The sequence below is a fragment of the Myodes glareolus genome, chromosome 9 (assembly GCF_982192425.1).
Source record: "Myodes glareolus chromosome 9, mMyoGla1.1, whole genome shotgun sequence".
NCBI lineage: Eukaryota > Metazoa > Chordata > Mammalia > Rodentia > Cricetidae > Myodes > Myodes glareolus.
This window is the reverse complement of record NC_142034.1, coordinates 66,830,473-66,851,435: the sequence shown is the minus strand read 5'-3', so window position 1 is coordinate 66,851,435 and position 20,963 is coordinate 66,830,473. Positions and strand designations below refer to the sequence as shown.

Genomic DNA, 20,963 nt, shown 5'->3' with positions numbered 1-20,963 from the left:
CCATGTTCCCATATCCAACTTGGGATGCATAAGAGGATCCTGGAGGATGGTTGGTGCTGTGTCTAGAGATCGTGGGCACTGCGTGAAAGGCGTCCTCTTGTCTGTGGGGCAGGAATGCCTTTCTAGATGGAGGTGTGAGCTTGTCATCCAGCTCCCTATCAGTGCATGCTACCCCTGACCAGTCCTGGAGGCTCAGCTGCCCATATCTGTGCTATCTGTGCAGGGCAGAATAAGGAAAGCTGACTTGAGCTGCATGGCTTTTCTCTTCACCTTAGGGACATAAAAGGCCAGGCAGACTCTGAAGAACTAAAGGAAACCACTTGGACAGAGGGTTTGAAAGTGGCATTTGATTCCTCTTACATGCCCTATTTTCCCAACATGCATGTGCTTTCCTGGTCCCAAGGTTTTATATGCTCCCCAGGGGAGAGCCAGGTCACCCACAGGAAATGAGGTCTCAGTGATCGGGCAGTGAAGCCAGGGAACAAGCCCAGGTGGGTTAACACTGTGGAGTCCTGGGTCACTGCTGGGCCCTGAACTCGCACCCCTGGTCTCTCGTGATGTTGACTTACCGGCTGTTGAGTACCTGGGTCCTTTGACGGGAAGAGCAGGGCTGACTGCTTCTTGTTCAGCACACATAGGACCACGACCCTCCTTCTATTTATGACGCCATGGCTGCAAGCAGTATCTTCTGTCCTCAGAGAACTCTTCTACCTGAGATGGGAGCGCTGACCCGTAGGGGAGGGTGTGTGCATGTGCGTGTTCATGTCTGAGCAGGAAACGAATCAGAATCCCCAGGCATCAAGCAGTCCAGGCTTAGCGGAAGGCCTAGAACACCCACCTATTGCTGCCCTGGGCTCCGAAGACACAGACCTCTAGCCTGCATCGCCTCGCACACAGCTCCTCACACTGTAGCATGCCCTCCGGGCAGCACTGATGCCTGTTTTCTGGCCCTTGACAAATTAAAACAAACCTAGCACCGAAAAGTACAAATTGCTCACAGCTGGGGCAGAGAGGAAAATTACAGGGGCAGATAAATAGGGTAGTGTTTATAAAAAGGCAAACACTGTCTGTGCTGATTATGGGGTGCCTCTCAGAAGGAGTCGTCTATTATAGGAGTCAAGCTTCAGCTCGGTTTCCCCCGCTCCTGGAGCATTGCATGGTGGGACAGTAGAATCCCAAGGTGCCGGGGCTGGAGAGAGCCTTCAAGGCTGTGAAGTCCAACCACGCATCCAACATCTGAGGTTAGGTTAGTCAGTTCTGCCTAACGGTAGCAGAGGACAACAGCGCAAACTCTTATGTGAACTTCCTTTTTGGTACTGATCTGGGCCCTTGTGCCCTGCAGTGGTTTTTCTGGCTCCAGACAGACAGGGAGACGCCCCCACAGGGCCTGAGCCAGAGAGCACAGTTGTAGACACCGGATAAATTCTCTACCTCTCCCTACCTTGGTCTCCCTGTCAGCCGAACTAGAGCCACATTCCCACACTTGGGGGGATCTTAGGAGCAAGCAAGGCAGCGAGGGAAAGGACCTGCTAGATCTACAGGTACTGACCTCTGAAGGAGACTGTGGCATACTGCCATTAATAAGTAGGAAAAGCGGCTTCAGAAGGAATGCGGGCACATCAGCACTGATTCGGTCCTCGGAATTAAAACACTCCACCGTGGAGGAGGCTCATGGGACTCAAGATGCTAAGGACACAGGCAAAGCCCAGGAAATTATCCAGGTCCCCTCCCCAGCGTTAGAAAAGCAATGGCAGCTGCTAGGGAGGAGACTCCGGTGGCGCTGCTTGCAGGCTGTGCAGAAGCCTCCAGGGATGTGGCTTTCCGGAGTCAACACTCACGCTGGAGGCTTTTCAGCGGCATAGCTGTTTGGGGGCCACCCGTACCCCTGTAAGTCTTCCCAGTAAACTTACTGATTCACAGAGACGGACGGGGGAATCATTTCCTTGGCCCGTTGTTGGTGCTTTATCTGGGGCAAAGAGACATTTATTCGTGTCTCCCCTGGGAAGACACTGAAAAAAATCATGCCAAAGAACGTGGGGAAACTGTTCAAGACATCAGCTGTTGGGTTTGGCTATCTCCGGCAGGGGTGACTAGTGTCAGTAGTGGGCTTGTCATCTGACACGTCTGTACGATACACACCTGACAAGACAAGTCAGTGACTGGCTGAAATCCTGCTGGACCTTCCTCTATAGAGACCTTTTTGTTGGTAATGTCCTGTCACCTGACTATACTGTGTCACTCATGGTCACACCGGAAACATAGCCACCTCACAGGCTTGGATATGACAGACCGAGACCACACGCTGTTCCTCTGTTAAATACAGAGTGGCATTTAGGCGGGAACTTCCTGAGTGGGCAGTTCCTTGATTCCTATCTGCTGGGAAGGCATCTTTTGGACACTCCCAAGAGAGTACCTGATGGCGGCCTCCCGCAGCATACTTTCTGTCTTCCCTCGGGTGGCAGGCGACTTTTCAAGGTGCTTGTGGCATGCAGGGACCTAAAACTGCAAAAGTAAAAAGTGACAAAGTAGACCAGCGTTGTTCACCAGACGTCTTAGTACCTTTCACATGCTAGGTGCCACGAAGGAAATAAATCACACTGTCCCCAAGAAGCCTGTACAGGGCAGGAGCCTGTTCAGCCCCTGGAACTGTGAACGAGCGTCAACTCTGGATGCTGTTTTGGGGAGTACTTCAGGCATGAACAGGATTCCCTAGGACGGAGACACAAAACAGTGTGCTCAGAGCTGAGGGGTGTGCAAGAATGAAGGAACGAGGTGAGGAAATCTGTGGAGCCGAGTCAGCAGCGTGCAGCATGAGACAGGTCTTGGTGGGAGGGATAAGGATGGTGAGCCCCCATACTGCTGAGAGGCCTGGATTGTCACCACGTGCACTGTGGTTGCGGGATGAGAGACCAGAAGATTCCAGTCTATCAGATTAATCCTAGGTAGAAGCTTCTAGAAGGAGCCAAAAATCTCAAAGTTCCTGCCATAGTTCAAATACCTTGTGTGGCTTGGGGTAATAGTAGTGGTCATGGTGGTAGTGGTGGTGTGTGTGTTTATGTATGTATGTATGCATGTATGCTTGGGGGTATGCAAACGCATGTATGCACCTGCACGTGGAGGCCAGAGGTCAATTCTAGGCATCTTCCTCTATTGCTCTTCACCTTGTTTTTGGAGACATGGTCTCTCCCTAAACCGTAAGCTCACCAGTTTGCCTCAACTGGCTGGCCAGGGGGACCCTCTTTTCTCTACCTCCCCAGTACTGGGGATTCTAGATACACACCACCATGACCAGCTTTTAACATGGGTGCTGGGGATCTGAACTCAAACCCTCAAACTTATATGACAAACACCTTGTTGACTAAGTCATCTCCTCATCCCTAGCATTTTGTTCTTTTTAATTATTTTTTACTCGGGGGAGGGGGCACACATGCCGCAGCATGCGTGTGGAGTTCAGAGGACGACGTGCCGAAGCCACTTCTTCTCCCACTATGTGAGTACCAGAGATGGAACTCTGGCTGTCAGGCTTGGCAGCAAGCACCTTTATGCCCTCAGCTGTCTTGCCCACGCTTTCCTTTCTTGGTGGGGAGCTGATGGATGGTAGAGAGGCACTTGGAAGTCTCTGGTGTGTGCTCGGCTTTTTCTTTCTATGAACTGCAGGAAAATCCCCCAGGAGGCACTTTTGCCCTTTAGCGAATGAGAGGCTGACAGGCCAACATGTTGCCGCGATGGAAATTTTCCTTTTCATTTCTTGATAACACTGTGAGTGATCAGCATGGAAGCCTGCACCCTACACGAAACATGTGTTACTTCTAGACATCTGTCAAGGGACATGATTTAAAGACAGCCACCGAGAGCCCAGGACTAGAACCGCCCAGGAGCCTGATTCCCCGGATAGGCTGCAGCTGGGGAAGGCCTCAGCCGATTGGCGGGGAAGTCACTTTCAGAAAACAGGGCATAATTTTAACTCCATCAAGGTGGCTTTCTGAGTATTTTTATTCATCGTCGGACTACTAAACAGATTTATGCCCCTGCCCACCTGCTGAAAAGAGAACAAGGCATTTAGCTGAAATTAAAAATGCAGGCAAGGCTGTCTGTCTAGGTAATAGGAATTCTCTCAATAGGTGACTCATCTTGCAAAGAATAGGGACAAGCAGTTCATTGAGGAAGGAGTATACTCTGTTCTTCAAACCACCAGAGGCATGTTCAGGCCACAGACCTGTGCATATAACGTGTGGGGTCATTTGTCATGTGGGGCAAAGAAGATGTTTAGGGAAGTTATCCACATGTTCAGGTTAGCCTGTGCCATGGACCAGCAGGCACCTCACTGAAGGAGGGATGGTGTTGAATTCCTGAGGCACTGTTGTGTTAGTTACCCCTGTTGGACTGAGACAAAAGCACCTTAAAGGAGAAAGGGCTTGTTCTAACTGATGGTTTGGGGGTAGGGTCTGTCATGGCAGGGAAGTCCTGGAGGCAGAAGCTAGAGCGGTCGCTCACATGGACCCACTGTCAAGAAGCAGGGAGTGGTGTATGCTGGTGCTCAACTCACTTGGTTCTTTTTATTCAGTCTAGAACCCCAGGTATGGATTGGTGCCATACACATTTAGGGTGGGTCCTCCCATCTCAGTTAACCTAGTCTAGAAATGCCCTCACAGAGAGGCCTAGAGTTTGTCTCCTGGGCAATTGTAGGGCCTGTCAAGTTTCAAGGCAGTTTCAGCCATCACAACCACTCATAAACTGAGCCACTGCCAGGCCCACCCTGAGTCTGTTCCCTTAGGTGCTGGCTATGGTTAGCTTTCTTGGAGTGGGGTCTTCCAGGAGCCCCAGGATGAGCTGGGACTCAGTAGGTTCACATTGGAATCAGCTGTCCCGGTGCCCGCTAACTTCTGCTCAAGGGCTCACTCCGTGTTAACCCTGGAGCCTAAGACTAATTGATGAACCCAGTGGCTCTCGGATCCCAAAAGATCACATGTGCCCAGAAATATCATGGAGAACTTGAAGTTGGACCAAGCCCTTGATAGAAAAGGCCACGGAAAGGCTTGTCGTTGCTGACTCCAGGGCAACCACCACCAACCTCTGGATAACCCTCCCCTCCCGCACCATGCCACAAGGGGCTGTCTGCTGTCCTAGTACCCCTCTTTTTTCTCCCCTCATCTCTGGATTTCCTTCCAGAAACAAACAGTACAATTTCGCCCCAAGTTCTCTTCTTATTTCCTTACCCCATTGCCACCTGCCGTCCACAACCCCTTCTGCACCCAGGCAAGGTTCTTGCTGAGGAGACTCAGTGGCTGGAACGGCCTCCACCTCGTGTCTTCTCCTTGACCCATCTACGAATCCGTGTATTTCAGGGATACGTTGTGTGTATTCGCTTGACTCCACTAGAGGTGTGTGTGTGTGTGTGTGTGTGTGTGTGTGTGTTTCTAAGGGAAGGGCTGGAAGCTTGGCTCAGTTAGTAAAGTGTTTACCTTGCAAGCATGAGGACCTGAGTTTCTTCCCCAGAACCCATGTTAAAAAATAAAAATAAAAATAAAAAAGACATGGTGGCACACACCTGTGATCCCAGCCCTGGGGAAGCAGAGCTCAGCAGGTCACTTGGGAGTGGGAGACCCTGTCTGTGGGAAACGAGGTAGATGACTCCTGAGGAACAACACCTGCATAGGTGTGTACACGCAACACATACACACAGACAGACACACACACCATTCACTGATTAAAATATATGCCAGACTATGGCAGTTACAAAGACAGTGGTTCCTCTGTATCCTTGGGAACAGGGTTCTTGGAGCCCAGTGGATACCAAAATCTGTAGGTGCTCAAGTTCTTGATACAAGATGGCATAGCATTTGCATGGTATTTGCATATCTTCCACCCCCTCCCCACCCCCAGTAAATCATCTCTGCATTGTTGGAGGCTAGAGAGATGGGCTTAGTGGATAAAGCTACTCACTGCCAAATCTAATGACGGGAGTTTAATCCCCAGGACTTACATGGTGGGAGGAGAAAACTGGCTCCTGCAAGTTGTCCTCTGACCTACACACGTGTGCCATAGCATATACACACATATGTGAATACATGCACACACAGCTAAATGTAATTTTTAGTTACCCCTACGTGGTTTATCATACATAGCACAACGGATACCGCGTGAGTAGTGATGACTCCTTTCTCATTCAGGGGACAATGACAAGAAAGGCAGCTCTGTGACATGGTCAGTCCAGGTGCAATTGGTTTTTCTCATGTTTTCCACACGCAGTTGAACAAGATCCTGTCACCCGTGGATTCAGAGCACTAACCATACAAATGCTTGGCCTCATCTCTTTCCTGCTGCCCTCACCCCAAACATTTACTCACAGAAACTTGTTATTTTGTTATTTCTCTGTAATGCCACAGTTGTGGCATTATATGGAAATTTTTGAAAAGCGGTCATCGTAAGCCGATTATGTGATTTATAAATTTTAAGACTTGTAAAAGACAGCATGTGAACCAGCTGTTACATAAAGAGACACGGAACCATAATTAAAAGGAGGGTCGAGCCAGATGCTCTGCTGGCCCTTGACAAAGAGCTTCTGCCTGCTTCCCACGGAACTGTGGTGGTCTTGATGTTTTCAACCTTCGAGGCAAGAAGCCTGCAGATGTAAAACAACATCCCCCATGCACACGTGCTTTCCCGGCGGTGGCCTCTGTGGTAAAAGGGAAAACCTGGCGTGCCCTCTGGAGTCTTTCGGAAGTATTTAGATGGAGGACCTGCTGAGGTGAGCAGGTGGGGACAGCCCTATCTAGAATTGACAGTGGACACCTGCGTTCTCATAAGCTTGGTCATCATAGCAATTAGGGGAAGCACCTGCCCAGGTATGGATAGAAGACTGCTCCCTCAGGATCAAGTGTCTTTTATTGCTGATGATTCTGGAACGTGCCCCAGGCTAAGGTTCTCAAGAGAGTAGGAGTGGAGCTTGCAGGGTCTTCAAACCCAGCTGGCTGATGGGACTGGCGTGCAGAGGAGAATGTGGGGAAAGCACATTCCAGTGTGTCCGCTTCTAATGTCATTTCAGCGTCTGTGTGTGTGCACCCACATGTATCTGCATGTGCATGTTTGTTAGGGTTCGTGTGTGTGTGTGTGTGTGTGTGTGTGTGTGTGTGTGTGTGTGCATGTGGAAACCAGAAGTCAGCCTTGGGTGTCATTCCTTGAGCACCAGCCACCTTGTGTTTTGAGACAGGGTCTCTCGTTGTTCTGGAGCTGACCGGTAGGCTAAGCTGACAAGCCAGAAAACTTCAGGGATCCTCCTGTCTCTCCCCTCCCAGCTCTGGTATTACAAGCCCCTGCCATCATGGCCAGCTTTCTTGAATAGACCCTGGGGATTGAACTCGGGTCCTTGGGCTTGCAAGGTGTGCACCTTACAGACTGAGGCATCTGCCATCTCCCCCTCCCCAAGGGCTGTCTTGACTAATCTTAACAGAGTTCTTCAGTATCACCCTTGCTAAGCCACAGCTGGCTCCCCATTTTCAGCCATGCAAGCAAAGGCTGGGTTTACAATGCTGAACATGCTGAGTGCCACTACATTTAGACTTTTATGGACAGACATGGACCTCTGTAGGTGGACTTTTCTTTCCCACCCACCAGTACTCACATAACCTACAAGGAGACTCCATATTAATTGTAAATGCCTGGCCGATAGCTCAGGCTTATTACTAACTAGCTCTTACAACTTAACCCATTTTTATTAATCTACATTCTGCCACATAGTATTGCCTCTCTTTCATCTTGCACCTCTCGATTCCTTTCTGAATCTCACTGGCGACTGCTCTGGCTCCGCCCTTCTTTTTCCCAGTGTTCTTAGTCTGGTTTGCCTGCCTAACCTTATCCTGTTCAGCTATTGGCCAGTCAGCTTCTTCATTAAACCAATCACAGTGTAATTTGCCCAGTGTAAAGGAATATTGCATAGGCCTCTAGTTAAGTTCTGTTGCTTCTCTCTGAAATCCCTCTGCATCCTCTCCAGTGGTGGATCACTTACCTTTCCCACACAACAAATGATGCTTCCATGGATTGTCACTTGTCAGAGCAAGTGACAAACAAGTGAAAGCGCTGGACCATCCAGGCTTGAGACTGGGCAACTGGAAACTGATATCCATCAAGCAGGGTGGATGAGCAATGGAGGGATAGAGAAGCAGTTCAGTCACATGGTTAATGATGCCTGGCGCCTACCTGATTCCTGGCCTTCAACTCTAGCTGGCTGAATGCAGCTGCATACAGAACTTTGCTGACCTTCAGTTTCTCCGTGTGGGGTACCAAGAAGGTCGGTGACCACCTTCTGGAGTCTTGGGAATGAAATGACCAGAGTATATGGCAGCATGTCACACAGGGCTTTAGTACACAGAAAGCATGTGACCATAAAGGTCAGGGTTCATAGCTGAGCAATGGTGGCACACTCCTTTAATTCCATCACTCAGGAGGCAGGCAGATATCTGTAAGTTCAAGGCCAGCCTAGTCTACAGAGTGAGCTTCAGAGCAGCCAAGGCTACACGGAGAAATCCTGTCTCGGAGTAGGGAGGAAATGAGGGTCCCCTGCTTCTAAAAATGTTTCCTTTGGTGAGAAATACCTTCATGCCAAAACAGGATGAAGTAGTAGGGCTTCAAGTACCACAGGCCCTCCTCTCCTCCAAAGTGACCACTGGTGCCTCAGAGCACTGCAAAGTTGACAAGGTTGTCTCTAAAGATGCGCTCCAACTCAGAACACCAGAGAAGTCCAACAGAGCCAGGATGTCATGAGACCCAGAACGCCCACGAGTACACGAAAGGAAGCACACCATGGCAGCTGCAGATGGCGTGAAGACCAGCTAGAGAGTGCAAGGGATACAGAGCCTCTTCATTCCTGGGGTGTTTCTGCTTAGTGGCAACAGGCACTTAGCATGTTGATTGTGATAGCATGTTGATTGGACCAGGAAGTTTCTTGATGTCCTGTGGACACTCCAGGAGAAGTCACAGAGAATTCAGCAGTGGCACGCAGAAGCCTCTGGCTTGATGCTGGGCACAAGGTCATCTGATGAGTGGAGAGTCCACACAGCCTACCTCACCAAGCTTGTGGATCAGAGATCTAAGCCAAAGGGTGTGGGAGATAAGTTCCAGGGTACTGCCATCAGCTGACTCAGGCACCCACTCTGGTCACAGAGGTAGATAAAGGCTTCTAGGGCTGGGGATGGGCTCAGCGGGTGGGGTGTTTGCCAATCTTGCCAAATCAGCAAGCTCCAGATTTTGTGAGAGACTCTTAAGTCAAAAATAAAGTGGAGAGTGAGAGATGCCAACTTCCATCGCTGACCAGAGGCACACAACAACGTGCACACGCGCGCGCATGCACACACAATTATTCAAATTTGTCTTTTAGAATATAGTAAGTAAGGAGTTAGCAAGGTGGCTCAGCATGCAGAGGTGCCCACCACCATGCCTGACAACCTGTGTGCAGTCACTAGGACCCGAATGGTGGAAGAAGGGAGTCTGCACCCCCAGATTGCTCTTGGAGCTCTTCCTGCGCACCATAATGTGTTCTCCCTACCCTGCATGCATGAGTAAATAAGTAAATGTTATAAGAATAATAATAGACAAAAACAGTGGATAAAAACGCTTGCCACAAAAACCTGACAACCTGAGTTTGATCCCTGGGACCCACATAGGGAAAGGAAAGTGCAGACTACCACAGGACCTTCACTGACCTCCACATTGGTGCACGCACACTCACGTAAATAAATGTAATAAAGAAGTTAATAAAATTTGTATATAAAAAAAACACTCTAGGGAGAGATGGAGGAATGGAAAGCAGACAGACCGTCTCTAGCAGCCCACACATGTGGCTGAAGACATTGTCTTTGTGCCCCCAACCCTGGCTTCCTTCTCGCTGGCTGTCCTTGGCAGCCACGACTGAGAACATCAAGGTCTGCCTCCACCATCCCCTAGTGTTCTCTGTGTGATCGGCTTCCCTCTCATGGACCTGCCAGCCACCCTCAAACCCACCCTCACCCAGGGTTGGCTGCACCTGGAGTTGATCTGCAGAGACTATGTTTCCAACAGTGCCACAGCCACCGGAATCAGAAGTTGGGACTTGGGTGTATCGTGTTAGGGGGTACAGTTCAAGTCAGCAGCCTTCTGCACTCAGCTCTCCATGAGACCCATCCGTAGAATCAAAGAGCAAGGGGCTAGCAAGATGGCTTAGCATGGCACCTGACAAACTCTGCAATCGCTGGAACCCAGATGATGGAAGGAGAGAACCTTCCGCCCTCCAAATTGAGAGAGAGAGAGAGAGGAAGGGGTGGCCTCAGGTCCTCTGCACTTGGGCCTCACCAGCTGAGAAACTTGGGATGAGACCTTTCTCCCCCATGGGCCTCAGTTTCCTCTCCTCTGACACCAGAACCAAGAGCATCTGTCCAGTGCCCCTAGTGTGGGTATTCAAAGGGGATGCAAGGAGACAATTCAACCTCTCCTAGAGTGATATGGAGTCCAGGGTCATGTGACCACCCTGCAAACCTTCTTGGGAGAGGATGGAAACCCTGATGCTGGAAGACAAGTGTCCTTTTTCATGACTTCCCTAGCCTTTGCACACCAAACTGACTCCATAAGCTTCAGGCAGGACAGGGAGGAGATAAACATGACCACACCCTTCACTGGAAGCCAGCACTGTGTCCTTAGTCCTCCCACATAGTAGGGGGCAGTGGAGATGGCACTCTACACATCCGAAGCGTGGACACACACAGCAAGCCTCAGGCAGAGGGACAGGTGTGGGCTGTGGAAGGCATTTTATGACACTGGAAGGGATCCTGTGGCCTGACCTGGGAGATGGCCCTGCCGTGTCTACCTACTGTGTAATTCTGGTAAAGTCATTAACTTCTCCTGCCCTCTGACTCCTTAATAAGGGGGTAGACCTGAGTGACAGGTATGGGGAGTAGGGAATCTGGTGAGAGATGAGATCGGTCTATAGACAGGGTGTCCTAATTTGTAACTCTCTGTTGAGCAAATTACATCTGTTAGCATCTTCTCCTTTAAGCAGGAACACTCGATACTCTTGTGTTGTGGGTGTCTGAGGTAATGCGTGTGAAGTGAGGAGACCTGTGTGTGAGCCAGGCTCAGCAGGTGTCCCTGTAATTGTCACCATGGTGACCGTCCTCGTCCTCATTTGCAGTTCCTTTTAGCTCCAAATTCTGTGACCTGAGACTGGTAAAATAAGGCAGCAGTGCTTTGAGTAAACACACCTTCTCATAAGGACAGGAGGCCAGTAATTGCCCCTAAATAATCACTCCAACTTTTACCACAAGCTGTCGAAAGGCCCTAATTGGCCAATCAGTAACAACTACAGCCATCTGCATTAGGGTGATTTAGCCATGGGGCTCTGTGCACGTGAGGACCTCGATGATTACATGGTGGAGGTGATATTTCTCCCTCCACGGGAGCACTGGTGTGTGGCGCCCGCCCTCGATCTCACTCACAAGTTAACGACCCACTAGTTGCAGGCAGCCCAGAAGCAACATGGAGCAGAGACTTGCGGATTTTCTCTTTTTCTTGGAGAGACTGTTCCTGCAAGAACAACCGCCCACCGGAGCTTGGCCACGCCTCTCGCTGTGCTCGCGCCTCACTGCCTGAGCACCAACCAGAGCAGGAGTGCCTACAGGCTCAGCCTTGCTCTGTATGTAAACATAATCTGTCCCCAGTATATTTTTCAGTTGCTCCACCTTCACGATGCCAGGCAACACAACCTGAAACATCTCCATCCTGAAGAGGTTTGTGGAGTCTTAAGTCTCTGTGACCCACAGCCACTCCTCAGAGAGGTTGTAATTGGTACCTGGGATGACCTTCCTGGTTCCTCAGGATCCCAGCAGGTGGATGTGTCAGGGTCCAACCTCAACGGGATCATACATTTCAGGGTGGGTAGGGATGTGTGGATTAGAAGTGTTAGGCAGAAGAAACAGAGATACCAAAGAAACATACAGAGACACAGAATAGTGTCAGGAGGGCAGCTCAGGGAATACTGAATCTGCCCGAGTTTATTTTTCATATGCCATATGTACCCCAATCTGAAAGGGAGGAAGAAGGCAAAAGACTGCTTTGCTATGATACAAAAAGCAAACAGAGGGACTGGAGAGATGGCTCAGAGGTTAAGAGCATTGCCTGCTCTTCCAAAGGTTCTGAGTTCAATTCCCAGCAACCACATGGTGGCTCACAGCCATCTGTAATGGGGTCTGGTGCCCTCTTCTGACCTGCAGGCATACACACAGACAGAATATTGTATACATAATAAAATAAATAAATATTTTAAAAAAGAAAAAAAGCAAACAAAGTAATTACCTCTTCAGTACCTGAAACCTCAAGTATCTATGCCCTGAGTTAAGTATTCTCTTGTTTAGGCGGGACACACGGCAATCACTCCTTAGGCCAAGCACACCCTGGGTCGACCCTCCTGTCATAACCTTGAAGGAGCAAGAATAGGCCTGAACTCTCTGACCTTTGGTCAAGGTGAAACGAATCCACAGCCACAGGCTCCAACGTGGATGTGCCTTTAACCAGTGCCCTCTCCCTTCTTCTGTACGTCAAGTGCAGGGTCTCAGCCGGCTTCCCAGATCACTGTTGTGTCAAACCTGGCCTCCAGTTCACTGCTGGGGAGGCAAAACTAAAACAGAAGCCAGGCTTGACTCTATTTTTGCTTGCCGTTATTTTTGTTTATTTGCTGTTAATTTTAAATGGTACCAATTGTGCACTTATGGATTAATATCAAGTTTTCTTTAAAAGCAAGCACGGGGGCTGTGGAGATGGCTCAGTGGTTAAAAGCAGTTGCCACAAAGTCTGACAACCTGAGTTGGATTCCTGGGACCGTGTGGTAGAAAGGGAAAACAGATTCCACAAGTTGTACTCTGACTTTCACACACAGCATACTTGTGCCTCATACATGTGCATACACAATGCATACATACATACTGAACAATATGGGCATAAGGATCCCCCTCCCTCCACCCCCCAAGACTGGGGTTACACACATACACAGCCATGTTTGGTGTTTTACATGAGTGCTGGGGATTCGAACTCAGGCCCTCAATTTTGCACAGTAAGTTCTCTTACCCACTGAGCCATCTCTGCGGCCCTCATGCTGTCTTAATTACTACAACTGTATAGTAAGTTCAATCAGCAAAGAGATCAAGAAACATGAGTCTTCCAACATTTTCTTTTCTAAAAGACCTCCACTATTCTAGGTCCTTCATATAGAGGGGGGGGGGGGGCGTTCGCTGTATAATAGGTAACAGTCCTGACTGTCCTGGAACTCGCTTTGTAGACCAGGCTGGCCTTGAACTCACAGAGGTCTGCCTGCCTCTTCTTCCCAAGTGCTAAGATGATGAAAGGCATGTGCCACCACCACCCGGCTCACCATATAAATTCTAAGAACACTTTGTTCACTTTCTTGAGTAAAGGGGAGCATCAGCCATCACTAACTGTAGCATAAGCTACAGGGTTTTTTCATTTTTGTTTTTGGACTTTTTTTTAAGCCATCCTAGATTTTCATAAAATCCCAAGCCCCAATAAACATCAAGAGAGACTTATAGGAAGTCTGGGACTTATAAGTGTGAATGTTTGCTAACGTATATTTATGCACCATGTGCATGCAGTGCCCTTGGAGGCCAGAAGAGGACACTGGTTCCCTGGGTACAGGGGATCCTCTGCAAGAGCAGCAAGTGTCTCTCCAAAGCCATCTCTCCAAACACTTTTTATTACATTCTTTAAAATATTGTCTTGTGTCTATAGCCATAGCACCTTGAACTCACCTAGCTGCATCTGGTCTTGGAAGCTAATCAGGGTCAGGCGTGGCTAGTACTCAGATGGGAGACTGCCTGGGAATATCAGATGCTGTAGGCTTTAAAAGGAGTAACTTATTTTATGTGTGCCTGCGGAGAGGGGAATGGCAGCACACACATGCCACAGGGCAAGTGTGGCTTTCAGGGGGCAACTTGAGGGAGTGAACGTCCTTCCACTGCGTGTGTCCCAGGGATTGAACTCAGGTACTCAGGCTTACCAGGTAAGTGATCTTACTGGCCTGAAAGAAAATCTCCAATACTTCTTTAAGACAGCTTTTCCAGGGGGGAGGGGGGGAGACAGCTTTTCCAGACTTAGGGCAAAAAACCAGCCCATGGTAGAGTAAACAAACAAGAAAAGCTGTCATGTACACTAGAGGCTGTCTGCTTCAGGTTGAGGGTGGTGAACAGAAATGTCATCAACGCAGTGTCTCTCTCTCTCTCTGTGTGTGTGTGTGTGTGTGTGTGTGTGTGTGTGTGTGTGTGTATTCATGATGCCACCCACATCCACGGTTGGTCCTTCCTTCATTTGATCTTCTCTGGAAGCACCCTCACAGACACGCCCAGGATTGTGTCTCCTAGGTGATGCTGAATCTAACCAGCACACCCTCCGTCTTGTTTCCAGGCTGCCCCCAGCCTCGGAAGCTCCCCGCACCCGTCTCCTCACCTTGTTTCCACCCAGATCTTAAGCAGAAGCATCTTCCCAGGTTGCATGGCCCTCCCTAAGCCAACCACAGGAGATGGGGCACATGATTGGCTAGGCCTGAACCACATGCTGCTCCCCCTTACAGTGGGAGAGCGGCAGTCAGCCTGCCCAAGTTGGATGGACAGAAGAGGAGGGTCAGTCTCCTCAGGGAACAACAGTCTTTCTGTCAGGAAATGAGGGGATAGGCACTAGACAGGCATAAGCAGCTGCCTGTCTTCCCCACCCCCCACCCCCACCTTTCCTATGACGTCTCTCCGTTTTCCAATCCTGGTGCATCGCTGAACCTCTGTGAGCCTCAGTTTCCCTGTTTAGATATTGGCTCTGCCCTTCGTGACTCTGTCTGAGGCCCACAAGGCAGTAAACTGGGAATCGATGTCCAAACCGTGTTGGGGTACGGAGTGACCCCCGCACGACCACTCTGACCCCATCCCTGCCCCTCTGTCTCCTCACAGAGCACCTCAAGAAGCCACTGGAGGACTACATGGCCCTTTTCCCCAGCGTGAGGATTCTCCGGACCAAGAAACGGGAAGGCCTGATAAGGACCCGAATGCTGGGGGCTTCAGCCGCCACCGGAGACGTCATCACGTTCTTAGACTCGCACTGTGAAGCCAATGTCAATTGGCTCCCCCCTTTGCTCGGTAAGGAGTGGGGTGACCTGGATGGGTGTGTGACTGGCCACCCCAAGGTGGCACTAGGACTTCTGATAGCACCCAGCAGAGCCCCAGGCTCCAGAAGGGGCTCAGAAGTTCAGGCCTGTCCCCTTGTTTCACTGAGCAGGAACGTGTTAAACGTCACTCAGATGGCCTGAGGTCTGCCGGAGAGCAAGCCAGAGCTTTGTACCATGGAGAACCAAGTTACAGAGCCTGGGGGATGTAGCTCAGTTGGTAGAGCACTTGCTTAGTTTGCACGAGTCTCTAGGTTTGATCCCTGGTATCGCCCAGCATAAATGAAGAATGATGTCAACATGCCTGTCACCCTCGCACTTGGGAGGTGGAGGCAGAGGGGTCAGAAGTTCAAAGTCAACTTCAGCTAAATACTGAGTCTAAGGCCAGACTGGACTTCATGAGACGCTGCCTTAAACAAAAGAACCAGATTGTAGTGGGGGAAGGGGGTGTCTTTATGTCAATTGAAAGTAGTTATTGCTTAGCACCAATGCTGTGAGCCAGGCAGGTTCCAGAAAAGATCACCAGGCCTCACAGAGGTGCACAGGATTAAACTGGTTTTGTTTGTAGCCAAAGACACTAAAGTTGAGATGCTCAGACAGTTGGTTGTCCCCTGGGGCCACTGGTGTCCAAGTCACCATGTATAAGGCACCAGAGTCTGTTCTTTTGCACAGTCCACACTGCTTCCCGGGTTCCTTTCCTCTCAGATGCCCAGGAGGGAGGCACGATCCAGGAGCCTTCCACCGGACCCTGTGGGCAGAGCATGGGCAGGAGGGACTCATAGTGAAAGAAGACCAGAACCTTCCACCGAAGCCTGTGGGTAGAGCCGGGGTAGGAGGGACTCATAGTGGAGGAAGACCAGGCTGGAACTTAAGGACTTCCGCCCAGATGGAGACACTAAGCAGGTACTGCCAGGCAGACACCTAAGTCAGGACTGAGAGACATAGCAAGGTGGGGTCAGGGCAAGTTGTGAGGTCACCACCCTCAAAAGAAAGAGAACTCAAAAGCACAGGGTAGGCTGTCCATCTCAGTGGACAAATAGATGAGCAACATAATTCCCCAAAAGACCCATGACGCCCCAACCAGACACTGCACCAGAGACAGGCTCATTGTGGTGGCCGGAGGAGACCTCACCAGTTATATTTTCAGGCATCTGCCAAGTGCTACCAGGGCCAGCAACCACAACAGCAAATGCCACCGTGTGAGTGAGGGCTGAAAGCCAGCCTCATACAACCCCACAGGACAACCCAGCCGTTGTTGGTTTTGCTTTTGTTTGCCTGAGGACAACACTGAGAACTTCCTGGATCGTGCGCGTTCCTGACGATTGTGCCCAGGATCTCACTGGATTGAGAGAAAGACCAGAATTTCTGGTAAACTGTGCATTTAATTAAACCAAGCAATGGCCTGCATCTCCCTTTCATTACCAAAGGAGAGAATGAAAAGGCCTGGGCCTCAGCAGCCGGCACATTAGCAGTCACTGGGGAGCAGCCGTGCGCAGGGTCCTCTCGTGAGAATGAAGCGGTGGACCACTGAGTTGAGCTTGTCCAAACAGCCCTTAACTCTGTTCCTATGGAAATGGGTGAGAGCTGTTTCCATCCTCGGCAGGAGGAAGACACACCCCTCCCACTCTTCTTTCTCCCCCTCTAGTAGAGACACAGAAACCTCCATGTGGATCCCAGCGTGGCTTTTGTCTGTGAATCCATTAACACCTCCTAGCTTGGCTGGCTCTGCCCTCATTAATGATTAGACATTATAGAGCCCGAGGACTCAGCCTGCTGGGAAAGCTACCCAAGTCATCATCTCCTTATTCTTCGTCATTGTCATCGTCCTCGAGGCTTGGAGAGTCCCTCTAAGTTTAGGCCAAGTCTGTACTTGAATTTGACTTACCCATCCAACAGGCAGGCTTGGCATTCTTACCTGCATTTTGCATATGGCAAAATGGACAGAGGAACTCGGGCTCATAATGGCTCCTGTGAGTGTCTTGCAGTATCCATCATGGTCATGGAAAATGGGGCACACCAGCATCTCGGTCTTTAGAGACCCTTGGCATGAGGCATTTCATCCTCCTGTGCTCAACAAAGAAACCAAAACTCCGAGGCCTCAGCCAGTCCTGTCCCAAGCTGCACTAAGAAGGGGTGACATCCGGACGTGAACCTGGGTGTTCAGTTCCCAAACAAGTTCAGCGACACAGGCTACTGCCGTCTAGCAGGGCCACCTGTCAGCTGTCCTTGGCACCAGCCATCGAGGAAAGTAAAATTGCCTCAGAGGTACTAAATAATTAGGATAGGGGCCCTTCTCTAGATCTTTCCCTCAAGGCCCCTAAGCATCCTGAAGACACACTCCCACCCAAAGGAGCTTGTCCACAAGCAGATCAAAGCCACGGACTGGGGATTCTGATTCAGTGGGTAAGGAGAACAACAGAGGGGTAAAATTCACCCCAAGAGCATCTAATGCTGGTCATGCTACTGTTCATTTGGGGAGACATGCTGCAAGTGGTACCTCTGTAACTCTGTATGTGTGTATGCCTGTGTGAGTGAGTGAGTATGTGTGTGTGTGTGTGTGTGTGTGTGTGTGTGAGTATGTGTGTGTGTGTGAGTGTCTTGAGGCTAGGGCATGCTAGGCAAATGCTCTACCGCTAGGGTACATCTCCAGCCTCTGCAACCGTTTAAACCCCGTGTCCTGGTTGGAAATGCAATGGCCATCTCAGCCTGCACATGGCGTGGGACTAAACCATGCTTCCTGACATCATTTTGCCCGTAACGGAACCTGCTGTCCTGTGAAGTGTGGTTAATGGTCGCTGTTCTCCAGGCTTGCATGCATGTGTGCATGTACACACGCACGCACGTGTACACACACATACACACACACACAATTTTATCACTCACCTTCCCACCTGAAGGTCATGCCTTCAGGGTGGATAGCAGGCACAAACACTGTTTTGTGAGAGCTGCCGTATGGCTTGATAAAATGTGGGCCCTTCTCTTCTCTAGCCCTCTAGGACCCATGTTGCAACACTTGAACATGACCCATGAACCTTGACCCTGAGCAGCAAGCTCCCCAGCCCAGCCTATCTGCCCCTCATGGCAGTGGTCCCCTCGAAGCAGACAGAGCTCCCTGTGGGAACAACATAGGGTAGATCAGACCAGCACTGAATCTTGTTGGAAGATTGGACAGAGCGAATCGGTCAGCTCCTCCCAGGTTGGAAAGGGACCCTGACATGGACTGGGTCAAGGCCCCGTTTGCTGTCTTGAACCACTAAGCCCATAGCATTCCATAGGGCGGCACGCTCTACCTGCATACCTTCTAACTTGGGAACCCAGAACTTCTAAGGGATGTCCACTTCCTCTTGCATAGCTTGGGCTGTTTAAAAATTCAGACCAATCTCTTCCTGCTGATCACAGCCATGGTACCCATGAGCAGTTGAGGACAGACCCTAGGGAACCTGGCTGCTTTTAGCCATGAATCACAATCAAAGTTTTTGCAATAAGAGGCGTGGCAAGGCCAGAATAGGGGTCCTCACAGAAGAACATCAGCACATGGCAACAGCAGAGCCACACACGCATAGCCCCATAGTTTAACATTGTCAAATGCTGTGTTATCCAAGCATTTTACTAACCCCCAAGGCAGACCCTTCCACCCTGCCTCACAGATGAGACCCTGGGGCTTGGAGATGTTGTCTGAGGCCGTGCCTCCTGTGGTGCTGAGTCTGGAAGAAAGCCATAGTCTTTCTCACAGAAGCCTGCAGACTCCAGACGCACACCTGTGATCCCAGCACTTGGGAGGAGAAGGACGTCAAGGCCAGCCTTGGCCACTCAGTGAATTGAAGTAGAGTCAAGAGAATCATTCCCAAGGTCATCCTTACCTCCGTAGCAAATTCCAGGCCAGCGCGGGCTACATGAGACCTTGTTTAGGAAAAGAAAGACACACGAACAACCCTGCAGTGTTCTCTGGTCCCTGTGCAGCTGTTCAGGACGGTCGTCCCAGGAACTATTTGGAGTAAGCGCCCCCTAGAGCAGGAGCTGCTTCCACTAACAGGCATCTCTCCACCACCTCAGACCGCATTGCTCGGAACCGAAAGACCATCGTGTGCCCAATGATTGACGTCATCGACCACGATGACTTCCGGTATGAGACACAGGCCGGGGACGCCATGCGGGGTGCCTTCGACTGGGAGATGTATTACAAACGAATCCCCATCCCTCCAGAGCTGCAGAAGGCCGACCCCAGTGACCCGTTTGAGTAAGTACCACTACTGTAGGCTCCTAGCGGCGGTGACCCAGGGCCCCTCCCGACACACTGGCAATCTTTATCCTCATGTCCGGTGCAGAGGGTCCCCGGTCCTGAGCCCGTGGAGTCAGAACTAGGCACCAATTATCTAACCACTCAAACCATCTAATTCTCTCACACCTTTTCCTGATATCCCACACATACACCCCCTCTCTTTGCCAAGCGGTCATGTCCCAAGGGCAGCAGCTATCCTAAGCCACCAACGGTTGCCATCCCCTCGATGATACAACAGGAATAGAGAGCGGAAGCTGAGTGAGCATTGGGTGGTGTTTTTTTCTTAAACAGGGTCTCGTGTAGCTCCCTGACACTGCTTTCTGTACCACCACAGTTCATTGGTGAGGGAAGCAGGGTGGAGGGTCAGCGGTTTGAACTTGTGACTTAGAGGCAGGGCCAGACGCCAGCCATGAATAGCCAGTGGCCATGAAGCCTCCCACAAATTACCAGGGACGGCTGCCGTGTCACAGGGGCGAGGTCAGGATAGCAGCAGTGAGCTCCATCCCCCTCTGAAGGCCGAGGTGAGGACTCCTGAGTACTTGCAGGATAACCTGTGGTGTGTCGTGCCCTCAGTAACATCCATGGGGTCCCCCCACCTTGTATGAAGGTCCCCTCCACCTCCCACAAGGAAGGCTTCAGAGGCATGTGGTTAGGTGCAGCCCGGCTACATCAGTCTCCGCCATGAGACCTCGGACCAAGCAGGGGCTTATGCAAAGACGCTATCCCCAAGCATGTTGGTTTGGATTCGTCCCCCCTCAGACTGGGGCATGGCCATCCGTACTGATAGGTTTTCGTACAGCAGATGTTAGGCAACTTCTGCTCAGTGCTGCTCTGCGTGAGGCATCATGGTGTCCTATGGACCCTGTCATGTTGCACCCTCACTCTCCACCTGCCCTGTGTGCCATGTCTGTGCCTTGCTGGGGTAGCTCCTCTTCTCCTGAGGGGTTTCCCCTCCACAAACCTCTTAAACACAGGTTCCTGTGAGTGTCCTTTCTTATTCCCTGTCCCTGCCTCCTCACTCCCAGGACTGGAAGCAGACACAGTCTTTGCCTTCCTTCGTGCTCTTGTCTGTACTTCCCAGAGGCCTTGCCTGTCCTCCTCCTGTCTGGGAGCCCTCTGTGCTGAGGTGACTCCACCCAAACGACTGTGGTTTGTTTCCCGGCCCCTCCAGCACCTGCTTCATGGGAGGCCTTCGATAATAAATCAGTGAATGAATGAGTCGAGCTCATCCTTCCTCCCGGAGCAGCTGGGAGGATTGAGCTGGTGTCTGTGGGCAGTGCAGCCGAGCAAGCTGCGTGAGCTGTCTGCTGAGCTTGGTGAGAGACAATCCTCAAAGGAGAGCCAAATCTAAAGCGGGTGCCTGGGCCCTGGCCCAGAGGCTGCTTCCATAGGGCTGGCGACGTCCCAGCAAGCTGTTACTTTTCAGTTTCTCTAGAAGGTTCTGCAGCACATTTAGGCTGAAGACAGCTGGTTCAGACCCTGCAACTAAGGGGAAGGCTAGAG

The 20,963-nt window shown here is 50.7% G+C and overlaps 1 protein-coding gene across 1 annotated transcript in view; it reads left to right on the top strand.

Annotated features, from left to right (window-relative positions):
- Window positions 1–20,963, top strand: part of Galnt10 (polypeptide N-acetylgalactosaminyltransferase 10) — a 140,464-nt gene that overhangs the window by 99,359 nt on the left and 20,142 nt on the right. Inside the window, 2 exon segments of the mRNA XM_087910619.1 lie at window positions 14,970–15,155; window positions 19,235–19,418. Of these exon segments, the coding sequence (XP_087766745.1) occupies window positions 14,970–15,155; window positions 19,235–19,418 (370 nt within the window).